This window comes from Anser cygnoides, chromosome 5 (genome assembly GCF_040182565.1).
Source record: "Anser cygnoides isolate HZ-2024a breed goose chromosome 5, Taihu_goose_T2T_genome, whole genome shotgun sequence".
Taxonomy (NCBI): Eukaryota; Metazoa; Chordata; class Aves; order Anseriformes; family Anatidae; genus Anser; species Anser cygnoides.
In genome coordinates this window covers 45,399,964-45,423,393 of record NC_089877.1, presented here as the reverse complement: position 1 = coordinate 45,423,393, position 23,430 = coordinate 45,399,964, and the positions used below count along the sequence as shown (strand labels likewise).

The 23,430-nt window shown below is 39.3% G+C and overlaps 1 protein-coding gene and 1 long non-coding RNA gene across 6 annotated transcripts in view; one reads left to right on the top strand and one right to left on the bottom strand.

The window, feature by feature from the left end:
- The window catches only part of TSHR (thyroid stimulating hormone receptor), a 67,327-nt gene that overhangs the window by 6,861 nt on the left and 37,036 nt on the right, over positions 1-23,430 (bottom strand). For 2 of the 3 annotated variants that reach the window (XM_066998169.1, XM_013194615.3), the window contains 3 exons: positions 17,929-18,006; positions 16,885-16,953; positions 8,465-8,542 (listed from right to left, as the gene is read on the bottom strand). In XM_066998169.1, coding sequence (XP_066854270.1) covers positions 8,465-8,542; positions 16,885-16,953; positions 17,929-18,006 — 225 coding nt within the window. The remainder of the gene's footprint in view (positions 1-8,464; positions 8,543-16,884; positions 16,954-17,928; positions 18,007-23,430) is intronic. The other variant, XM_066998170.1, reaches the window with a different exon arrangement.
- The window catches only part of LOC106044544 (uncharacterized), a 40,075-nt gene continuing 30,901 nt past the window's right edge, over positions 14,257-23,430 (top strand). For all 3 annotated transcript variants that reach the window (XR_010831912.1, XR_007161767.2, XR_001212332.3), the window contains exon 1: positions 14,257-21,683. This is a non-coding gene — a long non-coding RNA (uncharacterized lncRNA). The remainder of the gene's footprint in view (positions 21,684-23,430) is intronic.

The window sequence follows — 23,430 nt, the reverse complement described above, 5'->3', positions numbered from 1 at the left end:
AGAACAGTCTGAATGCTGCCTACTGTCATTTTATCTTTTGTTGAATCCAGAGATCATCCAGTTTGACCTCCATCCTCAAAGAAGGGTCATCTAGAGCCAGTTGCTCAGAGCTAGGTCCTGTTGAGTTTTCAGTATCTCAAGAAATGGATACTCTACAACCTGGGTAGCTTGTTCCAGCATTTGACTACCTGCACAGTAAGGATTTTTTTTTTTAATGTTGAACTGGACTGTTCTGTATTTCAGTTTGTGCTTTTTTGCCTCTTCTCCTGTTACTGCGTACCACTGAGGAGAGTCTGGATCCATCTTCCCACTATTATAGACATTGCTAAGTTTTCCTTGAGTCTTCTCCAGGCTAAGCATTCCCAGCTCTCTCACCTTTTTCATGAATGACAGATGCTCTAATCCCTTATTAACTTAGTTACCTTTACCTTTTTATTCTTCACTAGTTTCCTCATTTTATGTAGACAACCTTCTGAAGCAAAACGTCTTGTTAATGCAGATCTTGGACTAGACCTTACTAAGACATAGCTGGCTGTTTGGCAACCCCTATCAAGTACTCACGGTGATGGCAGCTACCTGCAGGAAGGTACCATGGTTAAATGTCATGTGATGGGAAATGCTAATGCTTTTTGGAAGGGAAGTGACACATCACAAACTCTTGGGAGTTCTTTGAAGGTATTCTCACACAAACATAGGGAGAAAGGTGATGCTCTTTGTGCAATGAACTTTTTTTTTCTCAAAAACCTTGACAGTTAGATACCAATTGCAGTTGAGGTAACTAAGATGTGATGTGACAAGAGGAATCTCTCTCATGGATTAATAAAAAATTTAAAAGTATGGGAGTAGCTTGGTACCTTGTGAGAAGTATTCATACTAGGATAAGAACAGAAAATGAACTGGTATCAGAATATACACGTCATCATAGCAGAGGCCCACAGAAGCTAAGTTAGTGCTGGTAATACTGAAATATTCATAAACAGTCTGAAAAGAGAATGAGTAGAAGCAATGAAGTTTGTTCCTGCTACAAAATAATACAGAGTAGTGAAAGCTAAAGCTGACTGAAAAGGAGCAGAAGGATCCTGTAATGCTAAGTGACTGAGTGGTAAAATAATAGATGTGATTCAATGCTGATGAACGTAAAGTGTGCTTAGGAAAAGCAATCTTAACAGTACGTAGATGACAATGAGGTTTAATTTACCTATCACTCTGGAAACATCTTGGAGTCCTCACTGTAAATGTCATCTCAGTGAATTTCAGTAACGTTGAAGGGCCATAGAATGCTAAGGATTTTTAGGAATGAAGGAGAAAATAGAACAGAAAAAAATCACTGTAAATCTAACGTGACTACATCTTAAATACTGTATGCAGTTCTGTAAATACTACATGTATTTCACAGTGTGTAAATAAAGTAGAAAAGCATAGAAAGCCACAGCAAGGATGATCAGAAGTATCAAATACTTCCTCTATGGAGTAATAAGGAATAGATAGAGAAACTTGATTAAGAAGGCTCAGAAGTCTGGAAGTTTCCTGGGTCCCCAGTTAGGGAAGTCCCTAAACTACTGGTACTGTGTCTGCCACCGAGAGGTCTTATCACCTGTCTGTACCACTGCTGTTGCAAATGGAAAACCCTCTTGGGAGCCTGGTGATAATTTGTCCTCCTGTGGAAGGTAACGTTGTAGTTACCCTACCTAAGCCCACGCTTTGTTAGCAGAGCATGTCAACTGGCCAGAGGAAAAATGTGGGCTTGGTCGAGATTTTTTTTACCTTACCAATCCAGTATTGAAGATTATACGTTCAGATTCTCAAACAACTTCAAACAGCTCAGCAGCTGTCTTGAAACTAGAAAGCAGAGGGATTGGAAAGTTTTTTAATAATAACTATTAATCTTCAGAGCAATGTGAATCCAAGAAGTCAGAGTTATCAGGCAGATAATTGAATCTGTATCTGTATTAATATAGAAGACAAATTTTCTTAAATGTTTTTCTTCTGTTTCACTGTATGATCAGCCCTTATTCTGGGCTGCTCCGAAAAATGGGAAGTGACTGCAGTTATGACAGCCTCACTAATATGTATTTAAATAGATAACTAAGACATTATTAAAACACAGCAAAGTGTACAACACACAGAGTATCCTGCTACTACTGCTAGGTTGTAGCTGGCTCAAAGACACACAAGAGAATATACAAGAGGTCTGACAGACTCAGCAAGAGCATATGTCACAAAATTAAGTGACTATAGAAGAGGTTGGGCAAGAAAACTGAGACAATGAATGATAATGAGTCAGGAAGGAAACGGTCAAATTAGCAGAAGAGGTGTGCTGCCTCCAACTTAGCTGTGTGTAGTCCCAGGATAGGAAGGTAGCCAATGAGCCACCAATTCTTGAAATGTTGGGAAGATCAGTGGAAGCACAGGCCTGTCAGTCTGATGTCTGCACTGGGCTTTTTCCTAGAAATTCTAGCAAAAAGTCCAGTTAATGAAGATAGGGGTTAATATGATATACCTGAGGGAAGTCAGCATGTAAAGGGCTTTTGTAAAGTCCTGCTTTAGAAAGAAATCTCTCTGAGCATTGTAAGAAAAAATTGCTCTTAGAGTCTCTTAGGACTTCCACAAGGCCTTTGACAAACCGCCACCAAAGGCTAATACATAATAAAGCAACCACCAAGCAGCCTTATGCGAGACACCAAATGTTCAGGGTTATGTTGAAGTGCGGGAAAAATTTCCTGCTAGCCCAGATCCGGACCAGACTTCAGCATTTAGCTGGGATATAGAGCTACTCAGGTAACTGAAAGTGGTCGATCTTCAGTAGTACAGAGCTCTGCACTGTGGAGTGTAAAAGTAACCAAAGTGCACTCACCCACTTCTAAAACCGTGGCTTGTTAGCAGTTTCTTTTTTCCTCATGATTTCTTATAAATCTCAAGACATTTCTGGGTAATGTCTCGACATTTCTAAGGTAAGCTGTTGCTTAACTTACATGAAATTTGCACGTTAGATTGAACATTGCAGAGACGTGGATGAGCTTCAGAGGAATATGAGAGTAAAACATAGTTTATGACCTAGGAGATGTTTTCTGAATGAACTGTATGTATGATACAAGTATTAAATCTGGGCAGCTAAATATTTGTCTTATATTTTTTTCTGGATTATTATTTTTGGACTATTTCTTTATGAAGTTCAGAACTAGATGTAATGGGTAATAGCTTTTTTCAATAACCTTTTTCACAGCCAGAAGTGTGGTTGTAGTATGAAATCAAATTATAAGAAGAATTTAAAAGGTTGAGAAAACGAGACTGAATACGTTGTAGCACAATTAAGAATTTTTACCTAATCACACATATATTTCTGAGTATTGCAGTACTATAATAGTTTAAAAAGCACAAGATATATAACAGATGGGCTTAGACTCCTCATATTTTTTCTGTTTACTGAAATAGTCTTGGAATCGACAAATTCGCACTGTTTGATTAGCAGAATGCAGGGTGTTCCCGTTCCTTGGAGACTTGCTTGTGCTCAGTGGCAGGAACAGAGTGGAACCTCCAAAGTCAGGACTGTTTCCTAGACTGGGAAGTAATATTTTAAAGAATGCTCCTGCTTTCTAAAGATGATGAATTGCCCACATGTATCCTATGCGACAGTTAGTAATGTTTTGAATATGGGCTGCATGTTTTGTGAAAGCCAGTTGCACAATAAGCCTGATTGTATGTTTATATTTTTGTTGTATTTTACTGATTTTGTGTTCTAGGCAGCAGCTGTTCTTGATGTATTTTAGTAAATCAGGTCCACTGAATCTCTGAATACTAGCCAAGAATTTGTTTTCAGGTGAAGAGCAGTATAGTGTCATTATGCTGCTAAAATAGTTTTCCAAAGGCAGCAATCTATGTATACATCTGAATGTACAGCAGTGACAGAGGAATCAGAATGACTGGCATGTGTTCTGTCTTCAGTGATCCTACTCCTCACTTCCTCTGCTTCTGCAAACTGCAAATACGTGAAAAAAGTACCTAAATTTTAATATCTACTTAAATATACCTCCTAACTAGGTGGTCTGAGAGCATGCCCAAACTCATGTAACATATCTAAACAAAGATAATTCTTTGTGGCTAAAGATTTTCTATTGGCTTTCTTTAAAGTTAAAATGGAAGAAAATTTCCCTATTAGGGTAGATCCAAGGTAATTATTTTGATCTTTTAAGTTGCTGTTGCTGTTGAAATCCTGATCAGGAAAAAAAGCAGTAAACAATAGATCTGTGGCACAGATATTCATTCCATCAACCACAAATTCTCTCACTTCAGGAGTGTATAAAAGACACTCCAGAGATGATGAGTTCTGACAGCTTGGTAGGGAGGCAAGGCAGAAAGACAATCTCATTTTTGAGCTCCATAGATGCTCCCATTTTTTATTTCTAATACTGCTACCATTGTAGGCAATGCCCTTCATTGCCCCAGGAAAAGGAATATTTATCTTCTGGCAATCATTTTCCATGGAGGTATTTTTCAAGAGGAAAGAGTATTTAAGTGGAACTTTTTTCTTGAGGAAGATCCAATGTCCACAAATTCCCATGCCAGCTAACGAAGCTAACAACAGCGAGATGCCTGAACCAAAAATGACTTAATTTATTTATTAAAGTAAGCCAAGTCATTTACACTACCCAAGTGGCATATGGAACAGCCATATTGGTCAGACTTCTGAGGCTATTATGCAAGTTAACAAATCTCTCATCTCTCTATAACTCACTAACGTTAGTCTTGATGGTACAGCGGGGTTGTGTAATAAAGTGCTGATTGCAAGCACATTTCTGTTCCCCGTGGGACATGTTACTGGCCCTCAATATGACACAATGATAAATCGCAGTGTTTCACTCAGTTCTCATCCATTTTGACTTCAGCCTTCTTAAGGAAGCGCATAAGTGGGAGTTTCAGAAACTTTTTTCCTGTTAGTTTCTGAATATCAAATAAGAGATCTGTGGAGGTGGAAGGATTCTGCTGTAAATTGGTTTTGGAAGATATCTGCTTTATAACAAACTCTTCCTGCATAACACATGCAGAATAATTCCTGGTTATTCACAGATAATAGAAGTCTCTAAAATTGCTACTACAATTCCATTAAAATTAAATTAAAAATTAATACTCTGTTGCACTTTTCATAAGATCTTTAGCTTAGTACTAGTAAATCAAAAGATTGTGATGCGAAATACTCTTTTTTAATCACTGTTGATATACTGATGCTTGTATGCTATCTTATACCTTCTGCCTTTGAGAATAATACCTCTCTCTGTAATCAGGGAGTGTAGTGATAGGACAAGAAGCAACAGCTTTAAAGTAAAAGAGGGTAGATTTAGATTAGATATAAGGAAGAAATTCTTCACTCAGAGGGTGGTGAGGCACTGGAACAAGTTGCCCAGAGAAGCTGTGAATGCCTCATCCCTGGAAGTGTTCAAGACCAGGCTGAATGGGGCTTTGAGCAACCTGATCTAGTGGGAGGTGTATCCCTGCCCATGGAGTTGGAACTAGATGATCTTTAAGGTCCCTTCCGACACAAACCATTCTATGATTCTATAATATCACTGTAGTATCACATCCCTCTTTAATTATAAATAGTACTGTGGCTATAGTCTATCATTCTAATGGGAGATAGATAACTGGCTGTTAAGATGTTAAGATATGTTAAGATATGCAGATGTAAAACATGCCCTGAGATGGAGGATCAGTGACAGCTGGGCTAGCACAATAATTACAGAAGATTAGAAAACTTTCAAGTCACTTGCGAAATCTGTCTCAAAAAGAGAGGGTGAGGAGGCAGTTTTCTACAGTTGCGTATGTTGTATATCATGGGAAGTGATCTCTAGCCCCTGACACAAGAGGTTTGTGTAGCTTACATACATCAGCATACAGTATATTATTAACCCACGACCCTTTGCAGCATGTCATCACTTGTACACCTCTCTGGCATAACAATGACAGTGCTGCTCTAAATGCCCACAGTAACTCCAGGAGTCAATATCTGCAGCTGCAAGCTCTCACCTCCCTTTTTTTTCTTTTCCCATTCCTAGGAGGAGCTTTTCAACCCTTTGTGCCACCTGTAGTCCCAGAGGGAAGATGTGCAGTGAGCTGTATGAGACCTCAAACATAGCATGAGAGTGCGACTTGTTTTGAGACTGTACATTGCATGCGACAAAGTAGTATCATAATGAAAATATGGTGTCTAGGTAACGTCAAATGAAAAATGTATTTCTGGTTAGGTACAAAACGAGAAAGGGATTTTTTGTTGCCATGTGCAATATTAAGAAGAAGACCTCATCAGCCAACTAGTAATGAAAATAGTGGCTGACTCAGCACCAACACAGCCCCTGCTAGTTCTACTACCATAACCACCTCAGTTCAGGGGTGGGTGGCCTGAGCCTTCCTGGAAGGTAGAAGGCAGTCCAACCAGCAGGGAGGCAGAGGAGCAATCGCCTTCTCTGGGAGACAGCTACCAACCAAGGTTCCCTGAGCAGGAAGTTTAACAGCCTCTTCGTGAGCTTTTATAGTGTTCCCTCCTGATCTGTTGCCTTCTGATTCCAGAGTACCCTCTTTTGCTCTGCCTAAATGGGCAGTTTTCCTCCTCAATTCCTGATCTCAATTGTACTCTTTTTGGCCGGAATATGTAACTTTTAGGAACCAGTCGGAAAACACAACCTCCTCGTTGTTGTCTTAGGATTTGTCCACTCTTGGCATAACCGAAGTTTAGCCCTCAGGTGATTCAGTGACAGGATAAAAAAAGTAAGCAAAAAAGTACTGTCTTTGGCAGTATCTTGAGAAGCACAGTGCAGTGTGTTACTGCCTTTACTTATTCTCATACCTACCTGTATCCCAAGGACTTTGCAAGTTAAAATAAAAAGGGTTGGACTAGATTCCTCCCTTTGCCGGCTTCCTTGAGAGAAGCACTGGCTGACATGGCCCACCAGTTAGCAGATAGAGCTGCCACCTTTGAGGTGAGAAGGTTGTGGCATAATGTTACCCCTATTGACCTATGTAGTCCTGCAGCACCTTTTTGCAGAGGGAAGGGGAGTGAAAGGAGTGAGAGGACGGGAGGAAGAGTTGGTTTGTGCGCCCTTATGAGCATGACTGTAGGCTTGGTGCTTCCTCTTTCTGATCTGCTGTGAAAGGGGGTAGCTGGTGATGCATTACGTGCCACTGGGAAAGTGAAGCAGACAAAATGTAAACCCTGTGTGACGGGAGTATTTTGGCATGATTTGTTGTTGGAATGACTCTGATTGTTATGGACTGCCCCTCCAGTGTCTAGTTATTTCAAGTATCTGCTTCAGAATTAGGAGTGCATGGTCTGTGCTTCTCCCTCTCCCCAAGCTGGTGAAAGGAAAACCTGATACTCACCAGAGCTTGCCTCAGACCCTGTTCCCTGCTAGCAACTCCAGTGGACCTTGTGGTAGAGAGTGATGTGGAAGAATAATGTGGCCCTGAAAGGTGGGCCCTCAGCCAGATTTTCCTCTTCATCCAACAAGGCCTAGTGATTTAGACAACTGAAGCAGAAGACAGGCTACCATCCACACACAGGTCTCACAATGCATCTGCATTTAGATGCAGGGAACAGAGAGAATCAGAGATTTGATAATGACCTCGCTATCAAAGGTCTGCTGCAACTTTGCACAGTAGGTACACAACTCTCCTTAGCATAAAGTGGTTATATCTGAAATGTCTGCATGTAGCTGGTAGCCAGCCTGATTTTCTGAAGTCAGCAAGATTCTGGGAGAAAAACATCTGTATTTTTTCATTACTATAGCTAATTACTAGGATTCCTTATGGAAACCACACACCATTATGATGATGTAAAGGTGCCATTCTGAAGAACAGAAAGTGAAACTGATTCTTACATGGAGGGAGCATTGCCAGCACCATCTGGTTTTGCAGTGGAGGAGGGAATCTCAGTTTTGGCACCTCAGTTCTCCCCGTGATTGGTTCTACATGCTATGTTAAATACTAAATGAACGGAGTCAGACGATATGGTTCTTCTTAAAGTTCTTAAAGTTGTTTGTGTCACTCCATATTGCCATTTCTAATTTTACTGGAGAGTTTTTGGAGGATTATGAAATAAGACTGGAAGCCGAGTTATGTGAGAAAGAAGAAAAGGCAGCACCAGAAGTAACTCTATTCTGTCTAAAATTCCTTTTTTTAAATCTGTTTCCATTTCCTTTACATACATGCTACTACAGTCCTTAGTTTTACAATTGTACTCCAGTTGTATTGTCAGGAGACAGATTGTAGCACAGAGTCTTTCAGAAGAAAAACCTGTAGGAACACTATTTCTAACAATAAATGAGTTCCCTAAAGAACAGCTTTCACTGCTGATCATCTTTTTGTAAACATGCCATTCCCACTCTTGCTGCTCTACTGCTGATAACAGTTGGAAAGAAAGTACAACTGACATTGTATTATTTTTAAAGCTTTCTCTACTTCCTTTTCTCCTACTCACAGTAGAGTTGGTCCGCTGTGCACTCCCAGAAATGCATCTTCATTGATAACTTTCAGGTATTTGTTCTTGTGCAGATAGCTGCAGAAACAGACAAAACACAGGTATTTGGAAATAGTTATCCATGGGTTAAAGATCTTTAGTTTACTTGCCTAGCAGATTTACAAAAATAATACGTAAAGGGCCACCCTGTCCCAGTGTTGAGTTGAAGGTGCATGATTGAGGGCAGGTAATGCAGTGCTGCTGAGCACTCAAAAAATTAATACAACCCAAGTGGAACAATAAATTTTTAATTCAATTGTGTTTTTAGATTATATTTTAAAATGATGGATTAGAACATTTTTAAAATACATATATATATTTTTAAGCTGAATTCCTGTTTACCATGGTCTGAAACTGTAGTTTGAGAAGCTTAAATATATGAATTATTATTGGAGGTAATTCAGTCAAGTTCCAAATTGCTTTATATTTATCTCAGACTTTGTTTTCAATGGCCTAAAACAGTTAATGAAGTTTTTGTGGAAAGACCTGGGAGAAATATTTTGTTTCTGTAATTCCACAATTGCAGGTGTACAAAGAGAAAGCATAAAAAACCTTCAAGAGCAGTAGAAGCACCAGCATCCTAGTTTTCTGCTGGAGTCACAGTGGATGTGTGGCATTGAGCACTTTTTAATGACATTCTGCAAAGAGCAGATACAGAACATGATGAAGTGGAAAAACAAGCATTATTTTTATGCATATGGTGCCAGCATATGTGAGAGTTGGCTTTACTTGACACAGAGTTAGAACAAAAATGTGGTTTTGGAACAACCGTCCAGCTAAAAAGTACTTCACAAAACGCCATGGGCATGCTAATTTCCTTGACAAGGTGGAACTTCAATGCCAATCCCATTACCCCCCTGGTTAGCCAGGAGGACTGCAGGCAGCCAGATCTTCTAAACATAGGCAGGAATGTGTGGAATTTGCTGAGCAATGAAGAGAGACTGAAGATGAGGTGGTGATATATACATAAATATGCGTGTGTGTGTCTATTTACATATATACACACACACCCCACACACATACACGTAGGGATACAGGTAGGACCTTACTGTGATAATTCTTTCCCTCAACTAGCGATTAAAACCTAGATGGTGTTTTTACTTAGTTCAGTCAAGTTCTGTCACAATGTTTACAAGATAAATAGCTTGCAGGCATCAAATCTAGTTGTGCTCGTTAACTTAATTGAGTTGGAAATTGAAGTCTTATGATGGCAGTCATTTACCAAATATAGTAGTCCCTGGAGAAAGATGAACGAACATCTAGCTCTCTTGGCCGAGGGGCACTACATAAGCAATGAGACACTACAGTCCAAGCATTTTGTTTCTGTACTATGGTAAGTTGCGACCTCTGAGAGAAGCTTGAACTAAGGCAGCAGTGGAGATGGTGAAAAGCTGCAGGACTGAGCTTCAGGGCAGAAGTGCAGTGCAATCCATTAAAGAGAACACAGAAAATTGCCAAGGGGAATGTGCGATTCCCCTTGATGAAAAGATGCTAAAATGATCAGTGCTATAAAGGCGCTGAGGGAACATAGTGTCTTAGGCACCTGTGACTATCCTGTTTATACTCAGAAGGGGTTTCCTCTTTTGCAGTATTACAGGCAGCTCAGGTTCAGCAGAAGCAGGAAGAGGAACTCCTACTGACATGAGTGGGACAACAGTGGGTCACTCAGGCCAAACAACTGCAAGCGACGGAATCCCTTGATGTATTGCCAACAAGGGCACAGGGCTGGTGGAGGTCTTGCAATGCAAAAATGATGAAGAATAAGATGACAGCAGATGATTGGTAAAATCTTGCTCCTCCTAAGTCCAGCTAAAGGACAGAAACCTTGGAAGGACTGCAGACAGACTGCCTAATGAAGGTCATGTTTGAAAGGGTAGATAAAAGCAGAGAAGATTGCCAATGATGTGTTCAACAGAAAAAGAGAGAAACAGGAGGAGAGAAACAGCCTTACCCACGTGAAGCCAGGTGACATTGTTCAGAATGTCACCTGTCATGTTCAGAATGTCATTGTTCAGAATTGTAAAGATAATTATGATTATCTTAAAAAGAGGAATTTTGTAAAATGTCAGAGTGCTGTTGGCACAGAAATGATAAGATACCCAGACCTATTATAGAAATTAAATGACACGAAAGGGTAAAGAATTTGATATTACTGATTCAAGCAGTAATACTAAAAGTGAAGAGGGATGGTAAATGTCAGGATGTTGGGTACTGTAACTATTATAAACATCTGATGTTTATATGAGGTGAGGCCGCACCTCGAGTACTGTGTTCAGTTTTGGGCCCCTCGCTACAAGAAGGACATGGACGTGCTCGAGAGAGTCCAGAGAAGGGCAATGAAGCTGGTGAGGGGTCTGGAGAACAAGTCTTACGAGGAGCGGCTGAGGGAGCTGGGGTTGTTTAGCCTGGGGAAGAGGAGGCTCAGGGGAGACCTCATCGCTCTCTATAGGTACCTTAAAGGAGGCTGTAGAGAGGTGGGGGTTGGTCTGTTCTCCCATGTGCCTGGTGACAGGACGAGGGGGAATGGGCGAAAGTTGCGCCAGGGGAGGTTTAGGTTGGATGTTAGGAAGAACTTCTTTACTGAAGGGGTTGTTAGGCATTGGAATGGGCTGCCCAGGGAAGTGGTTGAGTCGCCATCCCTGGAGGTCTTTAAAAGACGTTTAGATGTAGCCCTTAGTGATATGGTTTAGTGTAGGACTTGTTAGTGTTAGGGCTGAGGTTGGACTAGATGATCTTGGAGGTCTCTTCCAACCTAGACGATTCTGTGATTCTGTGATCTTAAAGCTAGCTTGTGACGTAGCTAGTAAGACAAAAAAAAAAAAAAGGAAGGTTGTACACCTGCTTTCAGAGGGTGTCAATGAAGATGCTGTGCCCACTGTGTAAGTTAGTGGCAGAGGTATATTCCCTGTCAAACCTTTCTTAATTCTAACCTCTGTAACAAAAACACCATTTGAGATGGTGGCTGTGGAGATATTTCAGTCAACTCAGAAAATGCGGAAGACCACCATTTTACCTCTGCGCTGGAAGAATCTTTCAAATTCAGATAGGTGAACTGGGGTTTGGCTGTAAAAACAAAGTCAAAGCACTTGTTTGGTTTGGAAAAAAAATCAAGTAAAAACTCTAATTCCATCCTAGTTGAAGTCATTGGCAAATTTTCCATAACAGTTGTTGTATACAAGCTTACATTGATCACCATAGTGAGAAATGAGCAGAAGTAAATGCATTTCAGCTGGGTTATACAACACTAAATCTTAGGGAGCCATGCCAGGATAAAATTTCTGGCATGTTACTTATTGGACATTGCCCATGCCTAAAGGCTTGCTTCTTAGAGAGAAAAATAGCTTATTCTTTCTCCTTATCTATTGGTGTTTGAAATAAGCTTTGTTTCTTTAAAAATATGTGGCATTATAGTATCATCTTACGTTTGTGCTTTCTCAGAAGAACTCAGACTTTTATATTCTGTAAATGACAGCCTAGTCACCTTTGATTTGAACTATTGCTTCAGTTTGCAAATTTCCTCATGGTTTTGTCTGCAAATTAATACAAAAATAAAAAACAGAGCAAGAGCTAAGAATTAATCTAAGATTTCAACGTCTAGGTTGTAGTTTTGAAGGACAGAAAAACCTGCCTAATACAACCTGTCTGCTTTAATAATTAGACATTGTTATACAGCCAGGTTTTCCCCAACATTTAAACACCATAGTGAGTGATAAACCTTAAATATAATAATTTACATATGCAATAAAAGTCTTACTTACAAATAGAAACAGCCAGGTGGAGACTTATGGAAAGGTCATAACCATGTGTTACCAAGGAGGGGCTACAGTGTTAGCTGCCAGTTTCCACATAGATGAGTCAGGCGCATCAGAATGTACAATTTCCTGATGCTAATTGATTTCAGTTGTTTAAGCTTTTATTTTGTTAGGTACCTCTTTAAAAATGGAAAGAAATAAGACTCTAGTGAATAGTTATTTGATAAAGAAAGTTTATGTACAGCCAGCATAACTCCTTCCAAGAGTTCCTTTAATCCTGCTTTTACGCATTGCCAAATGGTATAGAATGTCATTTAAATGCAGTGCAGAAAAGAAAACCACAATAGTGATACCCATGTGTATAGACAAAGGTTGAAAGGCTAACAAATCACATGGGTGAAGTGGAATATCTGCCCTCAGTGGGGACATTAGAATAACAGTCGTTTTGGAAAATTGGTGGAAGGCAATCAGATGTCATCAACATCACAATGCAAAGTACACAGGAAGTCTAGAGTAGGATAAGCGGATGGTTTCATAGTGCTATCAGTAAAAGGAGGGGTTTTGTTCATTTTGTTTTTAAATCAGATCAATAAGCTAATGATAAGCTAATAACCAATGACTAATACTGATGGGCTCAAGTTCCAGGGGTAGGTGGGAAATATATTTTTTCAAGTCTGTACTACCACCACCCCATCAGGACAATGTGACTGTAGCATGCAGAGGAGCATCAAGAGACATTAGGAGGACATGAGACAGCAATAGGGCATTTAAATTGCTGTGTAAAATAGGACAATGTCATGTCAGGGCATGACAAAGATATGAGTATTAAGACATTATCAATGCATGCTTCATAAAGCAACAAGTTAGAGAGTCCACCTGAGGAAAAACAGTTCTTGATTTCAACTTGAGTGGCTCTTGGGATCTGTTTCAAAATGTTACTGTCTAAAGTCTTTTGTAAGAGCAACCACCAGGTACTGATAATCAGCAACTCTGTCGGCCCAAAAAAGCCAAAGAATACACCACAGTTAGAGTCTGCAAAAAGGAGAAATACATATGTATGAGAAAAGTTCTTTAAAAGTAAACAAAAGGAGCAGGTATAAAAGTTAAATTACTGCAAGCGTTCTGGGAACTACTTAGGGATACCATTTTGGAGATACAGAGCAAATGGGAAGAACATGAGATGGTAAAAGAAAACCAAAATACTGAATATTCAAACTCCTCAACTGAGATGAAAAACTGAAAAATGCCAACAGGTCCAAAGATATTTTTACAAAATATTTTTCCTAAAAATGTATTTTCCTCTGGGGGTTAAGGATATGAATGAAAAGTACTGACCAGATATTTTAAGTAATATATAGTTCCACATACCTTTCTTTTTTCAGAAAGTGTTTAAAAAACTTCTATTTCTCTTCTTTCATAGTCCAAGGTCATTTATGCCATCCCCCATATTATAGCTGGACACAGCTTTCTCTACTGTTTTTTTTTTTTAAGCTAGATTATTTCAGTGACAAGGTTTACAGCAGTCCTACAACCAGCAGCACAAGGAGTGATGGAATAAGAATAAACAGATTAGAGAAGAAGGGAGTTTTTTCAACATTTTCTTCCAAAGGATCACTTAGTTAAAACCAACTAAAGTTACAGTTTTATTTCAGCTTCTGGTTTTAAAGTAAGCCCATAGATTTTAACAAACAGGGAGGAAAAAAAAAAACCACAACCAAACCCACAAAACAACATTAGCCACACATTTACAGAGCAGCACTATAGCATTAAATGGGTTCTGGACATGTAACGTGTTAGTCTGTTTAAATATTGTTGGTTTATGAAATGAAGGTTAAAGAAACGATGAGCAGACAAAAGACGTGTGTTGGTAAATTAGCGATATTAAGGATTCATCATGTGCTTTTACCGCACCATTGCTTATCTTGACTCTGAGCTCAGCCAGCCATTATAAATGGTTCCTGGGAGTGTGTACCAAAGTAAATATATTCCTTTGGAGTTTATTTTTGTGATTAGATTTTGAGATTGCGTACTCTCCGTTTCAGTAATTTAGCTCTGTAAAAGCTCATCTCAAATATATTTTGCCCTTCACTGGAACTATATTTTTAAGGAATGTCTTTCCTTCCTTGCAGAAATAAACATTGGTGCAGGAGCACCACTTTGAGAAAGTCTGCAGAAGTGACACAGTTCAAACTGGATCTTAATGTTGTGTTAGACGAGGGATTCAATTTTCAGATGAACACTGTTCAGTAAAAGTATTCACCTCTTCATTCATGTTCCTTTACTTCCCTGTCTTTATAAAACAAGTACAGATATACTGTGGCTTGGTCTAAAACACAAATCCTTGTTGAATGAGAAGATTTAGTAGGTAGCACCATTATTTAATATGATGAAGGAAATCATTTATGCACAACTCCACACCTATATCTGCGTTAGTTGTTTTCACCTCCTTAAATTACATAAGTCAATACTGCAAGAGTGGTTGAAAGACACGCTACGTTGTAGAAGGTATCCCCTGAGAAATTTCTTTCTTAAAATTTATAGATGGTATATGGAATCTTTGAATGATTTCTCAAAAAAAAAATCCCAATGTTTTCCTTTTTTTTTTTGCTTGTTTTCTTCCTTGAGGTCATCGTTCAAAACCCATTAAAATCTCTTTCTATTACTCTTTTTCGCTCTTCATTACATCTAGTCCAAAGGGCCTCTCATCAGACCCAGAGGAAAACAGGTACTTTCTTTGCAGTTCAGTGTTAGATAAACAGGAGTTCAAATCAGAAATGTCAGAATACAGAAAATGAAATATTTGCCTTTTGCATTAACTTAATGTTGCTGTTAGAAACAACAAGTCTCCAAGCTTGCACTCAACAGAATTACACCTTATCTTGGTATATGGTAATCAAACTACTTCAGAAAATTAGTTTAGAAATTTCAATATATTTTATCAAACAGATAAAGACTTCATCACTGATGTTCTGCCCCCTAGTTTGCCTTGTAAATCTGGAGTAGTGCTTTGCTTTAGGTAAACATCATATGATTTAATTAGGAGAAAACTGTTTGTTGTAATGAACCATTTTTCCTGCTGGTAGACAAAGCCCTGAAGGTAAGCCTGTTTTTAATTCTTTAGTATATTTTTTTTTTCTTTAATGCTTTTAACTAGCACATCATAACCGGTTTCTGGAAAGATTCACTGAAAAAATACTACTTATAAACTTTTTCTGAAAAAAAGTAAGCAGTATCTGCAGAACCTGATACGTGTTTTCTCCTTTTCTACTTCCACCCAATTCAATAAAGCAGATGCTTCGGCCGCTGAATCACATAAAACTACATTTTCACTTGATAATAATAAGGAAAATTCCAATAAGACCAGAAGCAATAGCCCTTACACACTACCAGAGAAGGAAAAAGAAAAAATTCTACAAAATCATCTACAAACTGTCAAAGTGGAAGAGCTGCACAGTTCATATATTGGCTAATACTTAGAAAGGTATTAAGCATTTCATATACAGCTTAGAGGGATTTGGTCAAGACACTGGATGTATTTAGCCATATTTTACATCTTGTGATTTTTGTAGGCACTAGTACAAACGCTATGTCACCATGAAAAACTTCCTTTTTCATATGAAATGTCAATAACTGAACTAAAGTTAATAAAATAAGACCTATCCCAATTTTTTTGTTTTAACTTGAATCTTATCAAAATTCAAGAAGTCCAGCTAGCTGTTAAGGAAGAAAAGGTGGTTTGCAAAGATTCAGACCATGTGAAAAATGGTCTTACAGAATTTTTTTATACAATTCAAGTCCTATTTAAAACAAAGAAGTACTGACAATACTTGTGTATCCTCATGCCTCTCTGGTTAACTTAAGAGCTCGCAATAAAAAAAGCTCTTTAACTCATGAGATAGATTGCCAACCAGATTCCAGTCAAGCCTCTGTAGGAGCTGAGTAAGCTCTGTCAAATTGAATGGAGCCTCTGAAATCTTTTGAGATGTGTTATGTGTTAATGATTGATGAAGATTATTTTGGGAATGGTGTAAAAAGGATATTTAATCACTAGATAGTTGTTTTCCAGAAACTACAAGAAGGTGAAGGGAAAGCTGGAATGGTTGCTTCATGTTTTGGACATGCACATCCCTTATTTCTAGTGCAAATGACTGTTTCTTCTCAATTGCTTCCAGCACCTTACTTTTTTTTTCTTTTTTTTTTTTTTTTCAGGTAAGAGATTTCTGTGAAACGGCTGCTACCGTTATCAGTATTACACTTATTAAAATAAACTGCCTTGTAGGTAAAACAGCGTAATTGTCTTTGAAATACTCTTAGAAATCTTACTGATCATAATTTATTTTATTATAGCTTCAAGCCAGAAAGTTAAACAAAATTCACAGTGGAATTACCTGCCATGATTTTATTTCTGAGCTATTAATATATATATACCTCAAATCAAAACACACTGCAAGAGACATTAAAATGCCCGTATTTTTATTGCTGACTGAAATTAATATCCTTTTTTTTGCTCCTTAAAAACAATTAGAATAAGATATGCATTTGAGAGCCTCCAGCAAGAATACAGTATTAATTGTGGTTTGTTTGTTGTTTTATTTTTTCCCTGAAAGAAGAAAATGATCTGCTACTTACATAGCATCTAGATTTGTCCCATTAAAAGCATGACCATGGATGCTGGTAAAGCCATTATTGTAGAGTTTGCTGCAAGCAAAAAAAATAAATAAATAAATCAGTGTATTTTGGGATGCTTCAGTAACTGAATACCTATCATCTTATGTACCATTTTCCTTGGCAACAGCACATTTATGGATGAGTTAATATCTTGAAGAAGTAGCAATTATAGTGCAAGGTCAAGCAGATGCCCAGCAGCATTCTTGCTGAATTAAGAATACCGTGTGGCAGGTGTGCTATCTTTTTACTTCTTTTTATAGCAAAGATAGAACTCGACTAAAATGGTTTGCCATAGCTTTCCCACTCCCAAGCTAAAAACAAGGAAACAGAATTCTGCAAGGACTGATTAAGGAAATAATACATACAATATAGGTACCGTTTTACTGTAAGACCTGCCTGAATATTTCAAATTTCTTTAGAATTCATTCTTTTGCCTTTTAATGCTGTCCTCCCTAGTTGAGATCCTAACTCATTACAGTCATTTTCTCTCCCCTCTCCTCAGTCCTTTTTTTGTGGCTCACACCGAGTATGACTTGCATAACTGAATTAGATGTAATTCTTGTATTATTATTCTTAAATATAATTCTGAACATTTTTTCTCTTAAATAGGACTTCTGGCACTTGCCACCCATTAGTTTTCATAGTATGTGCCACTTAGGTTGCAAAAAAGTTAAATACAATTCTAACCATGCTGTAGCTTTAGAGAAGGAAAACTACAAGTTTTTGCCTTTGATTTTCTCCAGTATAACCATTTCTTGCCATTGTCGTACAAAAGCTAGAATGCTTTAGTAAGCTAGTTTAAAGAAAAGCAGCTTGATTCAAATTACTGTCACGGTAGAGGATTTAAGCAAACTAGATTATGGATACTATGTTTGATGCTTCTCTGTTACTACTGTTCTCTGTAACTACTTAGAGAGCAGAACCAAGTTATTTTTTTAACATTACCATGTGCTTGAGAGACCAAGACAAAATAATTGCCTTGTGTCTTAAACTGGAAGGACTTACAGGGTTAGAGATTCATTACAGAGCCCATGGAAAGCATTTGCAGGCACTGAAGTCATGAAAGGATTATCTGCAATTTCACTGGAAAAGGAGACAAAACATCACAGTCAAACATCTGCCTAATAGAGCTTCTCCAGAACAGTCTTATTATTAATTCTTCTCTCCCTTGATAATAAATAAAAGTGTAGAATAATTGTTTAGTTACACCTACGGCCAGAAGTGACAAGTGGGATGATTAAGAATCAAGCACGTTCCGGTAGTCAGGAAGTGAGCTTGTGAAGCAGATGGGTTTTAAAGTCCTGGTGAGGTGTGCCAGCCAGTGTGATTCCCATGGTTAACAGCACAGACAGATCCACTTTCCCGAAAGCCAAAGAATTAGCAAAGTAAATAATGCTGCAATGTCAATTGAGTCAACCCAAATGACTTTAGAGTTGAGATCCTGCTGTTTAGCCATGCTCGGCTGAGCCATCAGATAATACGTTGTTCAGGACAGGCATTTCACTTTACAGAACTGCATCTAACACAAGTGAAATAAAAATTTACTGTGTGATCTAACCTAATGAATTTTCTCAACTCTTGTCCAAATGAGTGTTTCACCGTCTGTTATTTCTTAAATACTTAATTCCCACTCTTAAGAAATACTTTAATAAATAAATAACCTTAATGAAATACTTCAGAAAATTGTATCCTCAGAGCAAAACTTTGTTGTGATAAAGAGACAAAGAAAAAACAAAACCTATGACTAAAATGGAGAGGAGGAAAAAGCTGGCAGAAACAAGTGTCTGATTGTCCCTTTCCTGCTTTTTCCTGAATCATATTACAGTCTGGAAAATGAAATATTCTGCACATTTTTATTTTTGTCAGATGACATTCTTGTGGATGAGACGTGATCTATTAAGGCCAGATTATAATGTACATCAGCTGAGAAGTCCTAACAATAGTTCATGTGATGAGAACAATTTTGTTCCTTTCCTGTGCATATTATATGTTAACACTGAATTGTACTACAACCATCTTCATTCCATGTAGTTTTCACCAGTAGCTGTTTTCCATCACAAATTATTCTGGTTTGGCATTTCTCAGATTGCTTTATTTTTCTAAACAAGCGTTTACTTTTAAGTTGCTTATAGGCCACTGTTGTGGTTTAACCTGGCAGGCAGCTAAGCACTACACAGCCATTTGCTCACTCCCCTACAGTGGGACGGGGGAAGGAATCAAAACAGGTAAAACGCAAGATGTCATTGTTGAGATAAGGATGGTTTAATAAGAAAAAGAAAAAAGAAAAAAAGAAAAAGAAAGCGATGCACAACACAATTGCTCACTACCAGCCAATTAACACCCAGCCAGTCCCTGAGCAATGGCAGCCCCCTGCCCTGGCCAACTCCCCCCATATTACTGTTCAGCACAATGCCATGTGGTATGGGACTTCCCTTTGGTCAGTCTGGGCCAGCTGTACTGGCTGTGTCCCCTACCAGCTCCTGGGGCACCCCCAGCCTCCTCGCTGGCAGGGCAGTGTGAGAAGCAGAAATGTCCTTGGCTATGCAAGCACTGGTCAGCAGTAACTAAAACATCAGTGTGTTATCAACAGTATTTCCATCCTAAATCCAAAACATAGCACTATACTGGCTACTAGGAAGAAAATTATCCCAGCTGAAACCAGGACAACCACAAAGGTGAATACTGATATAACAAATGCTTTTTCCCCAGCTATACCTTATATATCACTTCGAAACCTACTATTCTTCAGGAGTAGGTTCTTTTTCTTGATGACAGAAGTGAAAAGATTATTTTTCATTGAAGCATTCACCTGCAATTTCAAGATAGGCATTTCTAAACAGTGATGATATCCAGTTCTGCTTTCACTTAGTGTAAGAGTCATTCCAAGAAGTAATAATCTCAATCTTGGCTAAAAGCATCTGCAATCAGGACACTTCAGTTAAACCCTGCTGTCACTGGGAGGGATGAGCTCTTCCAAGTTGCACTGTTGGGACACTTCTGTCAGTGTCTATGAGGCCAAATTACTCAGCTGGAAGCACAGACACAATGGTTGTATGAACTTTTACTTCTGTTTCATATAGCCTGTTTACTTATTGTTTCTCTCTATATAGTAAGGATAGGGTTTAATTCACAATACAATAATGCTTAAGCTGAAGCCCATTTGATATTTGAGGATCTCCCTAGTAGCTCTTCAGATTAAATATATCTCACTCAGAGCTCTAGCTAACTCAGATTTCCATCCTAGAGGCCTACAGCTAAGGCAAACGTAGCAGCTTCAGATTATGGAGCAGGAGGTAGCACAAGGTTTACCTCTAGTCTCAGAAGATCCTTGGGAAGTAAAATCTTGCTTACTGCAGGTCTAGGCTCTTCAGCAAAACAGCCAGCATTTCCAGTTCTGAGGGTTACCTTGCTAATGGCAGACCATGAATACAGCAGGGACAACGACCATTCACAGAATCATGGACTGGTTGAGGTTGGCAGGGACCTCTGGAGGTATCTGGTCCAACCCTTCCCCTGCTCAAGCAGGGACACCTAAAACAGGTTGCCCAGGACCACGTCCAGGTGGCTTTTGAAGAGCTCCAAGGAGGGAGACTCCACAGCCTCTCTGGGCAACCTGTGTCAGTACTTAGCCACCTGCATAGCAATAGTGTTTTCTGTTGATCAGTCGGAACCTCTTGTGTTCCAGTTTGTGCCTGCTGCCTCTTGCGCTGGCACTGGGCACCTCTAGAAAGAGCCTGGATCAGTCTTCCTTGCACCCTCCCTTCAGGTACTTATAGACATTGGTAAGATACACCCTGAGCCTTCTCTTCTTTGGGCTGAACAGTCCCAGTTCTCTCAGCCTTTCCTCATAAGAGAAATGCTTCAGACCCTTCATCACCTTGGTGGCCCTACATGGGGCTCTTTCCAACTGGACTAGGAACACCACTTAGCAGCACTGAAACAACACCTGAGGTACTCCACCAATCAGGTCTCTGCAAGTTACCTTCTAGAATAATAGTTCTGATTTTTAATAGCTTCTTACTTAGTCCATCTAGCTGTCAAGCCTCTTCTGTCTGAATGCTGCTACCATATACAGACTGTAACACCTAAGTAGTGACTGAGATACTTTTACCAGCCTGCAAGTCTTCATCTGAGCTGCTCTTCCTCCTTGGCTTGATTGCAACCCTGAATTTGGGCTCAAATTGCAGGTTAGGGCACAGAGAAAGAAATAGGGTTTGCTTTCTAAATGGAAAGGAATGCCTGTTCTTTTAAGAGCAGTACTCTTTGTTTCTGAAATACCTTTAAGGATTACAGTGGGAGATACACCACCCCTGCCATGTTTGCACTCCCTTTTTCCAAGAAGCCATTCTGCAATTTGCTTCAAGCCATCAGGGAAGAGGAAGGAAGGGGGTGAAAGGTGGGCAGAAGAAGAGGTCTTTAATTCAGCTAAAGTAAATGGTTTTTAAGGTGTTTTAGTGTGATGTAGGAGTGCTTTATGTGAGCAAACCCAAGTAAATTGGTGAAGCTTGCTAATAGGACAATTCTTTCCAGCTGAGGACTGTAGATAATTAGAGAGGGCTCCACCTAGGAAGTCTTGCTTAAAAGTAGTGAATTATCACTCTTCCTGTTTTGCTTGTTCAGTGGGATAACAGAGTTGTGCTTGAAATATGACTGTACAAGTAAGGTTAGGCAAGAGCATTTAGGCAAGGTATCTATTCATATAGGCTTATGCTGTGACTCTAAAAGAAGACCTGTACCTCGTCCAACTACTGTGAAACCAGGTGAGTGACAGAAAGGAGGTAGGCACCCTTTCTTAAGGGTGTCTTCTCACAGTGAGGCCAAATAGTTTCCAGGAAAGATGTGGCTCTTTGTTCACAGGAGGCTTCTGGGTGAAAGGCTTTTCTGCCTTGACTGAATTGGTACTGGCAGGCTGCTGTCTGATGTTTTGGTAACAGAAAGAAGACTTGCTATCCATCACACTATGGGCAGAAGTATGAAAAGTAAGGGGAAGGGAAGTGACTGGAAGTAGTAGAGAAAGAAAGGAGTTCAGAATATCTGAGCTAGTGAAATGCGTTGGTGCTACCAGCATTACATCAATGTCTATGGACACAAGAGGCTATGCTGGAGGTTGCTGCATCCGCTTGTGATGGATATCCATTGTCAATTCCCCTCAGTGTGCTGTAGGCATATACACACAGGGCAAAAGTGATGGACCCTGAAGGAGCCCTGTGATGTTAGGGAAGGGAGAAGTGTGCTTGTTGCAGTTATGAAATAAGGATATTACAGTCAGGACTAATGGAGTCCATCAGCTGAGGATATGAATTTACATGTAGGATTGCTGTCATGCTAGAGGTACTGCTAGCTCTTCCCGCAGAGCCCCAGGGCTCTTACTAGTGTTAGCAGCTCGTTAACAATCAACCACAGTCTGAGGCCTGGTAATGTATGTCCAGAAGCACTGAGATACAATAATTAAAATTCAGCAGTGCAAGTAGGTTCTTAGGATAAAGAGTGGCTGTGCCTGATGTTAGTTGCTACTAGTTTCCTACAGCACAGATCTGTTTTTTTTTTTTTTTTTTTTTCCCAAACTTATGGGTGTTTGCCTGTGACTATACTGGCGTAGTAAGAGCAGTGTGAATTCAGACAGCATGTGGTGAACTCAGTCTCATCAAGGAGGCCTGTGATGGGCTCAAGCTGAGGAAACAGTGCAAATTAGCGAAGGCACAGCATGCTGTGCTGTGGCCTCCCAGGTTTTCCAAGGCTTTTTGGTATTTGCTGTAGCACAGACATTTAGGATGTTCAGAAGTACTCTTAGGGTTGCACGCATGGATGCACACATGTGCCAGCCTGAGCTGACCTCATTGTCATGAAACCAAGGTGCTCCTGAGTTATGGACTTAGAAACTCTATTTCCAACCTTTGGTAATTTGCTTTTTTTAAACTCCTTTTGTGTTTTGGGGTTTTCTGTATTAAAACATGAATTGTATGAAGCAACATATTTGGAGTAAAATAAACCTTCATGAAAATGTGAAGGTTTCCTTAAAACTCTTTCTTGTGAAACCTTCCTTAAGGTTAAGGCCAACTCTGACCTTTTTTAGAAATGTAACAATAAACAATTGCTTTAAAGATTTTCCAGTTCTCCTGCTCTTGAGCTGTCTGTGCTCAAAAGAAAGAAGGCAGATAGCCAGCTGAGGTTATGATTCAATAATGTGGGACATTAGTGGATGCTAGTATCCAAAAATGTGTACCGCAAGCTCACCATGCCAGCACAAATCTGTTAGAAGGATGTTGACAGGCTGACTACATGCTAGCAGGCTGCATGTTAGACTAGGTCCCATGCTATTCTGATGTCAGGCTGATTCAGATATTGCACAGCCAGCGTAAAAACAAGAGCAAAAGACCTATAGAAACTGCGTATCATGTACTTTCTGTAACTTAAGAGAAATGAGATTGTGTCTCATCTACGTCAAATTTTTAGTGCTAGGTGACCTGGCATTTCCCAGATTTGATACTAATGATCATTGAACTACAA